This window comes from Sebastes umbrosus, chromosome 21, assembly GCF_015220745.1.
Source record: "Sebastes umbrosus isolate fSebUmb1 chromosome 21, fSebUmb1.pri, whole genome shotgun sequence".
NCBI classification, from domain to species: Eukaryota; Metazoa; Chordata; class Actinopteri; order Perciformes; family Sebastidae; genus Sebastes; species Sebastes umbrosus.
Window position 1 is genome coordinate 1,698,306 of NC_051289.1, and position 14,681 is coordinate 1,712,986.

Consider the following 14,681-nt stretch of genomic DNA (forward strand, 5'->3'; position numbering starts at 1 on the left):
TTTTCTTCCTCACAGGAAAGAAAGAGCTCAGGCCGCTGCTGCTTCATCTGTGCTCCCTTCATCTCCCGTCTCCCTCCTCTCCATCATCACATCCACTGCCTCCCCTCCTTCCTCCTCCTCCTCCTCCTCCTCTCTCCCTCCTTCCTCCTCCTCCTCTCTCACTCCTTCCTCCACCTCCTCCTCTTTCACTCCTTCTTCCTCCTCCTCTCTCCCTCCTTCCTCCTCCTCCTCCTCCTCTCTCACTCCTTCCCCCTCCTCCTCTTTCACTCCTTCCTCCTCCTCTCTCCCTCCTTCCTCCTCCTCCTCCTTGTCCTCCTCCTCCTCCTCCTCCTACACATCCGAGACGCCTGCTGGTGAAACCTTCTCCACCTCTAGCCGATGAAAACACTGAATTTGTCAAGAAGTTCACGATGACGGCCTCGACAGCGATACCAACTAATGTTTGAAAAAGCACTTAAAGAACAGTATTATGTTAAATTATTATTATGTTGAATATTTAGTTTCTTTCAATGGAGTGAAATAATTTATTAATTAATTTAATGGACCAGTGCTGAGAGAAGTACTCACGTATTTATTACCAAGCGTATTTAAGTTAATGTATACAACTTCATGATTATTAGTTTGAGCTATTTATTTATTTGAAAACTTGTGAGAACATGAAATTGGTCTGAAATAAACGTTGCACATGTGATCCTGCATCCAGTGTTTATCTGTTTGACTGTTTATCTGCTTCTTATCTGACTTCTTTCTGACATTTTCTCTGCAAAAGCAAGAAGCTATAATGCGTGATAAGTGTGGTAAACTTATCTGATATGATCATCTGGTAAACCAAATTGAACTTCAATGCACTAAATAATGTGAGAGAGGAAATACAAGACCGAATGAGACGAGCTGTGACTGTAAATGACTCTTATATCCAGCAACTAGAATCCCCCAAAAAATAATTTATTTTTAGCTTTCAGCAGCAGACAGCGTAATATAAACTCAGGATCATTTCATTTCATGGTTTCATTACCCAGTACTTTCCAGGGTTAGCGTATTGGTTGCTTTAATACTCTCAATTAAGAAGGAAAATCATCAATGTAAATTCAGATTGAAGAGAAACATTTACATCATAATGAAGGTGTTCTGTCTCTCAAAGCTACTAAATCCATGAACATTACACTTTACAGTCACTGTGAGGAACTTTTAACTGGTTATGAAACAGTCTCAGTTTAATACTAATGCTAACACTGATGCCTCTATATGACCTACATCAGTAAATGAGACCATCAGTGAGGGTATTTCCATATAGTTATTCTTAATGCTCGGCATCGGCGCCAGCGGGTCGGATTTCACACGAAATCAGACAAAATTACCAGAAACTCCTTCAGCTCAGACTCCAGCAGCGACCAGCCCACTGTGGACAGACCTCCCTGCTCCGCCGGTCCCCGCTGGGAACCAACACCTACACCCCGCTGCTGGAGGCCCAGGCCGTATTGCTTGGCCCGCTGGAGGGAAGGGAGGCACGGGAGAACCAGAACCAGGATTGAGCGAGACAGACTGTCAGAGCCTGCTGCAGTAAAATTAGATGTTTTCTAAAGGGACTCTGGTGCTTCGCCTCCGAAACACATTATCTAATGACATAGTTACTCTAGATGGCATAGCCCTGGCCTCCAGCCCCATCGTAAGGAATCTGGGAGTTATCTTTGATCAGGATATGTCCTTTAACTCCCACATAAAACAAACTTCAAGGACAGTCTTCTTTCATCTACGTAACATTGCAAAGATCAGGCACATCCTGTCTCAAAACGATGCAGAAAAATTAGTCCATGCATTCGTTACTTCTAGACTAGATTACTGCAACTCCTTATTATCAGGCTGCTCCAATAAGTCTCGTAAGACTCTCCAGTTGATCCAGAACGCTGCAGCACGTGTACTGACAAGAACTAGAAAAAGAGATCATATTACTCCTGTATTAGCTTCTCTACACTGGCTCCCTGTAAAATCCAGAATAGATTTTAAAATCGTCCTCCTCACCTACAAAGCGCTCAACGGTCAGGCCCCATCATATCTTAAAGAGCTCATAGTACCCTATTACCCCACTAGAGCACTGCGCTCCCAGAATGCAGCAGGGATACTTGAGGTTCCTAGAGTCTCCAGAGTCAGCTATTAATTCTGATAGTTGTATTATCACTCTTTTACATCCACTGCTGTTGATTTTTGTTATTAGTCCTACTTGTATTAGTTCTTACAGCTGCTGTGCTATTATTGTGGTTGCTCTCTCTCTCTCTACCGGCTAAACGGGGAGTTTTTCCTGTCCACAGCGCACTTCAATGCAATGCTCTTGGTGGGATCTCTTGTTGGGTCTCTAAACTATCGAGTACGGTCTTGACCTGCTCTATATATAAAGCGTCCCGAGATAACTTCTGTTATGATTTGACGCTATATAAAAATAAATTTAATTGAATTGAATTGGAAGGAAACACCGCTTTTGTCCACAGGAACCAAAATCAACTCAAAATTAAAGTTCCTCATAGTAGCTTTAAGTGAAGTTTAAGGTATTTAAGGGTGCTTTGGCTAGTCCGAATTCATAGTGCACAAATTAAAAGGACCAAATAAAAAGATAAGATGCTGAGAGGCGTGTAGGAAGGAGAAAATGTATCTTTTTCGTCTTGAGAGCTACCACTTCTGTGTGGAAGTGTTTTTACTTTGATTCTGCGCTGATCGACTGTGCACACGAATCCCTTCCTCCAGTTTATCTCCAATAAACGTCACTATTTTTGTGGATTTTATTTAGTGTATTCTGTATGTTCTCTTGCGAGAGGTGGTCTCGGTCCGGTTGTTTTGGTCTGCACCAGAGTACGGTTACTGCATTCACAACAAACAAACCACACCAGAGTTCGATTAAAACGGACTAAATGTTGGCTCGTGAAAACACCCTGAGAGTTAAATATATCACAGTACTGCAGTATGTGAGCCATGGTCAACCTTAGAGGAGAAATGATTCCGATGATTATGATCTAATTACTTCCAGAGAAGTAGTTCTGCCTCTGTGTGGTTTCAGGGTCTTTTTTTTTTTTTAATTACTAAAGAAAATCAGCCAGATAACGGAAAAAACAAAAATCATCTGCTGTGTAAATATGTCACTCATGACAGTGCAAAACAGGTCACGTCAACCACCCCCACTGTGTGAATCTTTTTCACACTTTATAAGTGTGTGTGTGTGTGTGTGTGTGTGTGCAAACATGTGTCAGATTGTTTCTCAGAAAGATGTAAAAAAGATCCTCTGATGAAGGGCGGGGGTGTGAAAATACGACGACCACACAAGTACATACACAAATACATATACACGTCATCAGTACTGATCTCAACCAAGCCCCCATCCCTCCCCCCAAGGATGTGATCGTTCTGCACTTACCAATAAATGTCCAGTCAGCTCGTGTAGTTGATCAGTAAACCCGTCCAGCAGCGAGTCCATCTGTCAAAATGTCCCTGAGGATCGTGTCCATCACTCTCCTCCTGATTTCAGGGTGTCTGTACTTCAGTTCCGCTGCAGGCAAGTACCAAATGATTACCACATTAACTCATATTGAATCGCGATTAATCACATTATTGTCCATAGTTAACCTCGATTAATAAAATTTTTTTATCTGCTCAAAAAGTACCTTCTTCCAACTTCATTTGAGCTCAATTCAACATGCTTTAAAATATGGAGGAAGGAACCTGCCAAAAATTATTGAATAAATAAATGACTCGATAAATAATTAAATATGTCATTGAATGTAGCAAAAAATAATATAAAAAATAAATGTAACCATTAATGAATTGATAAAATGTGAAATAATGTGATATTTCTGTTTTAATTTACTTCTTTATTTATTTATCTTTGTATTAATTCTCTTATTTATTTACTCTTCTGTTTAATTTTCCCTTTTATTTATTTATGTATTTATTTTTTAATAATCTTAAAATGTATTAATTTATGTATTTATTTTTGCACCTTTTTTTATTTATTTTATATTTAATTCATTTTAAAATTGATTCATTTATTTTTGCACTTATTTTTGAATTTATTTTACAATTATTTTTAAATGTATCTATCTATTTATGCATTTATTTATTTTTATTATGTTTTTAATTTATTCATTTATTTATTTTTGCACTTATTTTTATTTATTTAATATTTATTTTTAAATGTATGAATCTATTTATGCATTTATTTATTTTTTATTAATTTAAAAATGTATTCATTTATTTTTGCACTTATTTTTTAATTTATTTCATATTAATTTTTAAATTTATGTATCTATTTATGCATTTATATTTTTTATTAATTTTAATTAATCATTACAGACTTTTCTTTCTTCACTAACCACGTATATTTCTATAAACTCACTATATTCTAATATACTTAGATCATCTAGATAACTCTCTTTTACTTCTTCAGAGTGTAAACATGGTTACAGAGTGACACTCAACCTGCTCCCACCATGGTTTTACCAGAATATACAGAGGGATATAAATACAACCAAAAAGGATTCTAGCTACAAATCTAATGATTTATGTTTTTTTCCTTCTGATGGGACTTTGTGCTTAGACAAAATACATTATGCTCAATCTGTCATGTCCTCTCTGCCCTTCTCAGGTCGCTACCCTGACAGATATTTTGCATGCTGCACTGCCGTCACCACTAAAGATATCAGCCACGACGTGATTGGGAACACATATCGTGCACAATCTGCCAAAAACCGCTGTGTGGAGGCTATAATGTAAGTTTATACATGTTGTCCAACGCACCAACATACTACACACATAGATTCTCTATTATTTTTCTTTTTTCCCTCCAGTTTCACCACAGCACAAGGGAAGGTCTGTGTTGATCCCAACGCTGAATGGGTCCAGACACGTAAGTTGTAACAACACACACACACATTGGGACGAGCGTTAAAAGAAAAATACCCTGCTAACGTTACAATGAACGGCGATGAAAATGACTGCACATTAGTTTTTATTAAAGCTCCCTCACGACATAAACACACACACACAGCACATACCGCTGGCCTCTGACCTCACCACAGCCGCAGTCAACGACGTAACCTTGCTAGTGTTAATGCTGAATTGTTAACATCAAAATCAATACATACAAAACATGCAAATTATAAATAACAAACACGTACAATTTCAAACTTTTTAAAATAAAATAAACAAATCCCTTAAAAAATCACTTTGAAAGATTTTAATAGTGCCGTCAAAGTTAACGTGAAAATAACGCCTTAACGCAAATTTGTTTTAACGCCACTAATTTCTTTAACACAAAAACGCAACTCGCGAGTTTTAGTTTTAAAGCTAGAGTGAAGATACTGGTATCATATGGAACTACAAAACCTAATGAATCCATCGGTACCAACCATGTCATACTAGCATGTCATGAAGGAGGTTAAATAACGCTCCAAACTTGCGCTAAATTTTGGAGAGGAAAAACTGTCATGTCCATTTTCAAAGGGGTCCCTTGACCTCTGACCTCCAGATATGTGAATGTAAATGGGTTCTAGGGGTACCCACGAGTCTCCTCTTTACAGACATGCACACTTTATGATAATCACATGCAGTTTGGGGCAAGTCATAGTCAAGTCAGCACACTGACACACTGACAGCTGTTGTTGCCTGTTGGGATGCAGTTTGCCATGTTATGATTGGAGCATATTATATTTTATGCTAAATGCAGTACCTGTGAGGGTTTCTGGACAATATCTGTCATCGTTTTGTGTTGTTAATTGATTTACATTAGTAAATATACACATACATTTGCATAAAGCAGCATATTTGTCCACTACCATGTTGATAAGAGTATTAAATACTTGACAAATCTCTCTTTAAGGTACATTTTGAACAGATACAAAATGTGCGATTAATTTGCGATTAATCACGATTAAATATTTGAATCGATTGACAGCCCTTTTGAACCAATGATAATCTAGAAAAATAAAGATTTTACTGATACTGATACTCTTTTTTTGTCTCTCTCAAGTCACTGCCAATATGAGGAAGTCTGTCTGAGGAAAACACCTGCACACCTGGATGCTTGCAACCAAGCTCAAACATATATATCTGCAGAACATGTAACATGTAGCAATTAATATACTTAGTATACCACACCATTTCTGTTTGTTTTCTGAATTAATGCTTAATTCATAACAAGATATTTTGCTTATCGCGGTCTTCTTAAAGGTCATGTCACTTTGCTTAATATCAAACCTAAAAGTTTGAAATCAACTGCTATCTGACACTGCAAATAAAAAAGAGGAGATGGATGTGACGATGTGAATATTGTGAGTTTTTGGAGGGGTATTTAACTTCTTCCTGAAAGGAAGCAAAACGGAAACTACAATACCAAAAAAACTCAATACAGACTCTATGAAATGGGGTTAAACTTAAATTTTATGCCAACTGTGATACATTTTATCTTGTTCTATGGAAGTAAATGAGTTCTTTAAAGGATAAATTATGCCATTATATCTGCAACTTTTACAAACAAAAACCTAAAATATCTCCAGCTTTTAGGGCTGGGGCGATTCGCCTATCTTTTGACAATTCAATATGTATTGTGATTATTAAGTATTGCGATACGATATTACAATTTATCGTGATTTTTTTGTTACTTTTTTAACACTAGACCATGGGAAAAAGTTGAATCATACACTTCTAAGGAATTTTAATTTGGAAAATCTCAAAATTAATACAATAGAAATGTTTGAATTATTTATTAATACATTTCCCTCACAAATTAGTGGTATTTTCTTATGAATGGGGGATAATTGATAATTTTGATCAATTCTCCAGTGGTAAAAAATGTTTAAATTTAGCACCAAAGCTGTGTCACAAATGGTATCAACCCAAAACTTGCTGCAACAACTTATGAGACATAATAGAGCATGAGAATGTCCATCATATACTTCTATCATAATGTTCTAAACCCTTATGCACTTTAACTATTTATTTTAATTAATGAATTCCTGCCATCCCCCCCTAAGGACCCCCTGTCCCCCATAAAAAAATACAAAAATGGGTCTATTGTGGGTTCCAGAGGGTCAAAAAACTAATTATCTCTCAGTAAACTAACTTCCTTGACATCTGCCCCACAGTGCACAATGTTGCTTTAAAAGTTCTTTGTTTGTTCTCAAAAGTTCCTTCACCACTGCGGCACAGTTGCACAAAAACTTCACAAAAATGTGAACATTAAATTAGGTTTAAGGGAACCGTGTAAATACACTTTGAGAGAGTAGGCTGCCAGAGTAAATGGGGAAATTGTGAAGCACCGCCTCAGGTTGAACTTGAATTTTCAACTGGACTTCAGTGCCATCTAGTGGCAATTTCAGGTGTGAAGCAACTGTGAAAAACAGAACTGTAATGCTCCCTATGTTTATACACAGAGAGGCAAATTCACAAAAGGATTGTGCAGCTTCTGCGGCAGCTAAAACTGCACAAACAAGACTAAAAGAAAGGGTGAAATGAACCCCTAACTGAGCTGCCAAGCAATTAGCATCTCGGTGCTTCTATCTATCTATTGTATCTATATATCTACATATCTACATATCTACATATCTACATATCTATCTATCTATCTATCTACTGTATCTATCATCTATATTAATATATAACATACATATTAATATGTTATATATTAATATATATATTAATATATTAATTAATAATTAATTAATCCATTAATTAATTAATTAATGTTATATGTATATGTATATATATATTAATATATATACCATATATATTAATATATATATGGTATATATTAATATATATAACATATATATTACTATATATTAATATATTTATATATAACATATATATTAATATATATCAATATATATATATTAATATATATATATTAATATGTTATATATAACATATATATATTAATATATATATAACATATATATGTTATATATATATCAATATATATATTACTATATATTAATATATTTATATATAACATATATATTAATATATATCAATATATATATATTAATATATATATATATATGTTATATATATATATATATATATACCATATATATTAATAACTGTCTCTGGTGTTAATTTCCAACATGTTAGCTAGCTAGCTAGCAAGCTAGTGGCTAACGTTAGTTCGCTAGCTAGCTAACATTTTGCAACCGTTATTAAAACTATTCTTCAAGTAAACCGGTTTTAGAGTTCAAGGTTGTTTTACCACCATTAAAATATGGTCGTAATATTCACTTTAACTCGTATAAATGGTGATTTACGCGGTTGTTTCTTACCTCAGTGGTCGAAGTGGGAAAGTTTGAGTTCAGGGTGACCTTCATCAGAGCTCCCAATGCTGCGAGCTGATTGGCTGACAGGACGGCAGTTGGTTGGGGCTTGTCCAATCAGGTGTCTTGTAGGCGGGACTTCTCACATGCTACAAACCAATCAGATGCTGCGAGTGCAAAGGCATTAAACCAAAGAGTGTATATAAAACCTGGAGCACCAATATTAACCCATGATTACATTTAACTCCAGTTACAGTCCAAACACCACATACAACAGGGGTCTGCAACCTTTACTATCAAAAGAGACATTTTAGGCAAAAAAAAAAATCTGTCTGGAGCTGCAAAACATTTGAGCATTGTGATGAAGGTAACACAGTTTATAGTCTAAGTATATAGTATATAAGTCTAATGCAGTGAGGGCCAAAGAGACGATGTACTACGCAGTATTAAGGCCACATTGAGGGAAAAAACATCTGAGATTTACAAATAAAGTCATAATATTACGAGAATAAAGTCATAAAAGTCATAATATTATGAGAAAAAAAGTCGTAATATTACAAGAATAAAGTCATAACTTTATGAGAAAAAAAAATAACACGTAAAATTACTACTTTATAATATAATGACTTTATTCTCGTAATATTATGACTTTATTCTCGAAATCTCCGATTTATTATTTTCCCCAATACTCCATAGACCTACAACATGATAAATAAAAATTAAAATGTAAACAAAAAAACAGTTATTCATTTCCATTTTTATAAATCCACAGGGAGCCACTGGAGAGGAGCTGAAGAGACGCAGGTTGCTGACCCCGGGTATAGTCCAAATAGTCTCGAAAAAGTAGTATACTTCAAGTTTATTTGATAAAGTATACTTAAGTAAAGTTCAAGTATATTTCCCCCAAGTATACTTGTAACTAATAAGTATACTAATATCAATGTACTAGTAGTGTACTTGTAAGTGTACTTCTTGGGACTAGATTGGCCCACAAGTACACTTTTAAGGCTAAGAACAGTAAACTTTGAGTAAACAACTAGTTTACATCCTAGTTGTATTTTGTACTGCAACTATATTATGAACTATAGTTATTATATATTTGTAGCCCACTTTTTAGTTTATGAAAGTATACTTTATATACTTTAACTTATAGTACTTAGCCAATGATTTGTGTATTACATAAAGAGACTTCTTTTGCTATTTGACTTGATGTTTTGGGATGATTAAATAAATAATAAAAATTTAAATAAGTTTTTTCTTCGCATGACTCCACCGTAAACGGAGAATCCAAAAACGTAGAAAAATCTTGATGAATTGAAGTAAATTTATTACAATTATCCGTTTATAAACTCTCACACCCTTTAATAGTCTACTCTATCAAAACGTAAGCACAACTAAGTGCTGAGTAAACCTTTCTGTAGGCCTATAAGGCAAGAATCAAGCCAAAGAACAATCGCTGGCGAGGAGTAAAAGAGGAGGAAGCTCGGCCCGACAGATCCAGCTCAACATCTTCTCTTATCTCATAGAAGTGAAACTGAAATAATCTCAGTTAAACTCTTCCGCAGGACTCGGGATGAATTCTTCTCCAACCTTTTTTATTTCCAGTTAACTTCCTTGCCATTCAGGTTTGCCGGGTTTGAGTCTTTCTTTTCTTCGGCTGTGTTTGAGTTTTACCTTTTAACCAACGAGATAACATCTACCTCTCAGAAAAGTAAACATGACCGCTCCCAGGAGAAACAGAAAGTCTCCCAACAATAAACTAGACTCACACTCAAGTTTGTTTTCTTCTATTTACCACTGTGGAGCAACGTGCTCTCTTCCTCGTTGACCTCCAACCTCTGACGGCAGGGGTCAGCGTGAGCTGTCAAGTGCAGATAAACACACAGCGGTGATGGTTTTACGCCACCGCCGATGGAAACATACACACCAGATAAGCACACATATAGAGTGCTTTTCTTAGTTCGTGGTAGAAATGACTCCAGGAAAAATAAAATGACAAAGTCAAAACATTTTCCTTTTTTAGTAAAATGTGTCCATAAATAATAATATTAGACAAAAGTATTTGTGTTTCTCAGAATGACATATTTTTCTACTCTCAGTGATAGAAATTGAGGACAAAATAAAGGGCTAGACCAGGGCTCAGCAACCTTTACTATCAAAAGAGACATTTTAGGCAAAAAAAAAAAAAAAAAAATCTGTCTGGAGCCACAAAACATGTGATCATTGTGATGAAGGTAACACAGTTTATAGTCTAAGTATATAGTATATAAGTCTAATGCAGTGAGGGCCAAAGAGACAATGTACTACGGAGTATAAGGGCCACATTGAGGGAAAAAACATCTGAGATTTACACAATAAAGTCAGAATATTACGAGAAAAAAGTTGTAATATTACGAAAATAAAGTCATAACTTTACGAGGAAAAAAGTCATAATATAACGAGAATAAAGTCATAACTTTTTCCTCAATGTGGCCCTAATACTCGTCGTACCGTCGTACCACAATGATCAATAAAAATGAAAATGTAAACAAAAAAACAGTTATTCATTTCCATTTTTAAAATTCCACAGGGAGCTACTGGAGAGGAGCTGAAGAGACGATGTTGCTGACCCCGGGTTTAGACGGAGCTTTAGTTCTTAACAAAACAGCAAAAAAAAAAACAGTATTTTATAATATATACATAATATTTTAGAACATACGTACAATGTGTATGTGAGTGCTGGGATAAAAGAGCAAACATGACTCAGCCTAAATGATAAAAAGCTTTTATACATAAAACATACGGAGTCACAGGTTGCGTTCAAGAGCTTATAAATGTCCCTCGACCTCATTCACATAACCAACATTAATACACTCGACATAAAGACAGAAAATACAAAACAGTCGTTCTCAGTAAGAGGCAAAGTATGTTTTTGGCAAGTAGAACTTAACCCCCTTTTTTTCCTGCAGATTTGACTTCATTTAAAGGCAGTAATTCTCTTTTATTGAATAGTTTTTGGTGTCTGATGATGGATCCTGTTCCATCCTGAAGAGTACAATTCTGGTGGGAAACTCTGAAGATTGCATTTTGGCAGTAAAATACACATGAAAAATAAAAGGTAACACTTTATAATAACCATCATTTATAGATGGTAAATTAATAGTTAATTAAACTTAGTTAATAGTTATTTTACTGTTAGCCGTGCTCGGCTCACGACTGGTTCGGCTGGCTGGGTGACCTCGATACCGCGGCTCCAAAGCGCCTGATCAAATGTCGTCAAAAAATCAAGATGGTATCTCCCGTATCCGGGATATTTTGGCTTCACGTCTGCACAGCGGGAGGAAGTAGAGACGCGTCATCCATCTCTATAGACAGTCTGAGCTGATGGCGCACATTTAATGAGCTGAAAACAGTCAAATTGAAGTGTGTTTTTATTTATTGACGCAGTATTTTGGTCTTTATTTTGTGTAATCATGAAAGGAGGACTTAAAGGTCGACGATGTTGGAAAGCCTCAGGAGCTCCGTCTATACCAGGGGTCAGCAACCTTTACTATCTAAAGATCCATTTTAGATATCTGTCTAGAGCCGCTAAACATCTGATCATTGTGATGAAGGTAACACAGTTTATAGTCTAAGTATATAGTATATAAGTCTAATGCAGTGAGGGCCAAAGAGACAATGTACTACGGAGTATTAGGGCCACATTGAGGGAAAGAACATCTGAGATTTACAGAATAAAGTCAGAATATTACAAGAATAAAGTTGTAATATTACAAGAAAAAAGTTGTAACTTTACGGGAAAAAAAGTCGTAATATTACGGGAATAAAGTCGTAATATTACAAGAAAAAAGTCGTAACTTTACGGAAAAAAAGTTGTAATATTACGAGAATAAAGTCATAACTTTATGAGAAAAAAAGTCGTAATATTACGAGGATAAAGTCATAACTTTACGAGAAAAGTCGTAATATTACAAGAATAAAGTCATAACTTTACGAGAAAAAAGAAAATAACACATAAAATTGCTACTTTATAATATTATGACTTTATTCTCGAAATCTCAGATTTATTTTTTTTCCTCAATGTGGCCCTAATACTCCGTCGTACCGTCGTACCATAGACCTACAACAATGATACATAAAAATGAAAATGGAAACAAAAAACAGTTCATTCATTTCCACTAATTTTTGTAAAAATCCACAGGGAGCCGCTGAGCCGCAGGTTGCTGACCCCTGGTCTAAACCCTCCCTCCCCTCGGGGCTCCTTCCAAGGCAACGCCCCCCCCCCCCCCCACACACACACATGCACGAGCACCGCCGCATCGTAACTACTTCACAGACACAGAGTGGAGAGAGGACCTCAACTCAACAACGCTACCTCATGACAAGTAACCGCAGCAGTGCTACTGCAGGGCTGAGTTCTCTCTTCCATTCTCCAGGAAACGTGCGGCGGCGACACGCTTTGAGTTCAGGCTGTTGCACGCCAAGGGTAGAGAACGAGCATGGAGGCAGGGAAGCTTCTGATTGGTTCTTTCCAAGCGGACTGCGAGGATTACAGCAGCTACAGATGAATGCTCTTTTCCGGTCCTTTTTCAGAGCTCATCAGTGATGGATCGCTGTCGAGGTGTAAAGACCATTTCAACCAATATAACAAATAGTGGAGCCTGGAGAACATCGTCAACCCTGCCTTTAATGTTTCAGTTAGTTGATGCAGGTCTCTGTTCTGTTTCATGTGTGTCATGAATTCATAAAACGCTTCCAGAGGCAAACACGGTCCAACGAGCAGCCGTTCACCTTCTGCAGGTTCAGTCCCTGCAGGAGCAAACGATATGTCTGTAAAAGTGTCCTTTAAGACTTTACGACTGTACCGGGTAAATACGAGCATCAGTTCTGTCAGAGCACGGTGGTCTCAGTCTGCAGGATGGACTGGGCTCGGGAGTTTCTGGGGAACTCGGTGCCGTTGCGGCTGACCGACATGGCGTGCAGCCGGTAGTCCCGCCCCACGTAACGCTTGAGAGATAAACTCCTCCACGTCCTCCTCAGCTCGCTCTGGACCTTTTCATACACCAACATGGAAGAATTCAGTGTCTGTGGAGCGGATGATTTCATTTAATGTGTGGAAACATGTGTGTGTGTATAGACTCACCTCGCTGTTAAGGAAACAATAGAGGACCGCCACGATCAGACCCTGAAACACACACACACACACACAACTGTTACTGATTTTGCATCAGCAGCATTTAGCGTACCATACTAGCAAAAAGGTTTCTGACATAAGCTGTGTGTTTTAGGCATTGGCGCTTGAGATTAGGTCTGAAGTAAAGCCTTAAATCAAATATAAGCCAAAATCCCAAATTTGAGTTAAGACCAAGTTTTAAGGACGATGAACACACAAACAAATAACAACTTAATCATATAAATCAACACATACACACGTGTATATATGAGAGAAAGAGAGAGGGCTGCAGCCACATTTATGTATAATTTAAGTATGATATATAACAATTTGGTTGGTTTAGTTCAGGGGTCAGCAACCTTTACTATCAAAAGAGACATTTTAGGAAAAACAAACAAACATAAAAAGTCGTAATATTATGAAAATAATATTCACGGTATGACGTTTATCCAACAATGTGCACGTATATACAATATATTTATGTGTTATAAAATGTCACCTGGAAGGACCCGAGGCCGAGTTCAAAGAAGATCTTGATGTGCTTCATGTTTTTGTCGGCCGGCTCCATCAGGTAGACGAACACCACGTAGTTTATTCCAAACAGAGGGATCAGCAGGAGGGTGGACTTAGCCAGACGTCTGGAGGACACACAGTCACACACTCAATACCTTTAATATATAGCGCCTTTAAAATCCTGCTATATAGCTATAAGAGAATTAACGTTTCGCTACCAGCAACATTACATTATTATATGATGGAGTATTAGGGCCACATTGAGGGAAAAAAAAGTCTGAGATTTTGAGAATAAAGTCATAATATTATGAGAAAAAAATCAAATCGTAATATTACAAGAATAAAATGACTTTATTCTCGTAATATTACGACATTTTTCTCGTAAACTTCTGACTTTATTCTCAAAATATTACAACTTTTTTACGACATTACTTGACAGTAATGTTAATGCTAGTCAGATCATTTTCCGAGGGTTAACATTAGGCCAAGTAAACCAAGAACTGAGGAGGAGAATAATTCCCATTTTAAGATCATGGTGATCAATGAGACAGGAAAAGTCTAATTAAAATATAAACTAATTTTAGATGGTTAAATTATGTCAGAAACAGGCCAACCAGTAGGTTTAGTTTTTGGCCAATTCAACCAAGATTTAAATTGAAGCATTTAAAATATATACTGTATATTAGTTTACCTTGTTCTGGTGAATCCTGGTCGGATTTAATTCTTTT

General features: G+C 36.4%; 3 protein-coding genes across 3 annotated transcripts in view; 1 reads left to right on the forward strand and 2 right to left on the reverse strand.

Moving 5' to 3' along the window:
- The window catches only part of msl2b (MSL complex subunit 2b), a 54,248-nt gene extending 45,849 nt beyond the window's left edge, over positions 1-8,399 (reverse strand). The window contains exons 1-2 of the mRNA XM_037756534.1: positions 8,298-8,399; positions 3,401-3,532 (exon numbers count right to left, since the gene is read on the reverse strand). The gene's annotated coding sequence lies outside the window, so the exon portion shown is untranslated. The remainder of the gene's footprint in view (positions 1-3,400; positions 3,533-8,297) is intronic.
- Positions 3,389-6,298, forward strand: ccl34b.4 (chemokine (C-C motif) ligand 34b, duplicate 4). The gene is made up of 4 exons (XM_037756554.1): positions 3,389-3,538; positions 4,628-4,751; positions 4,830-4,888; positions 6,011-6,298. Exons 1-4 carry the CDS (start codon positions 3,469-3,471, stop codon positions 6,037-6,039), a joined length of 282 nt encoding a protein of 93 aa, XP_037612482.1. The 5' UTR covers positions 3,389-3,468; the 3' UTR covers positions 6,040-6,298.
- A 4,297-nt stretch (positions 8,400-12,696) lies between the features above and the next one.
- Positions 12,697-14,681, reverse strand: part of LOC119480194 (vasoactive intestinal polypeptide receptor 2-like) — a 30,519-nt gene continuing 28,534 nt past the window's right edge. Inside the window, exons 11-13 of the mRNA XM_037756234.1 lie at positions 13,940-14,078; positions 13,411-13,452; positions 12,697-13,319 (exon numbers count right to left, since the gene is read on the reverse strand). Of these exons, the coding sequence (XP_037612162.1) occupies positions 13,158-13,319; positions 13,411-13,452; positions 13,940-14,078 (343 nt within the window). The 3' untranslated portion in view covers positions 12,697-13,157. The remainder of the gene's footprint in view (positions 13,320-13,410; positions 13,453-13,939; positions 14,079-14,681) is intronic.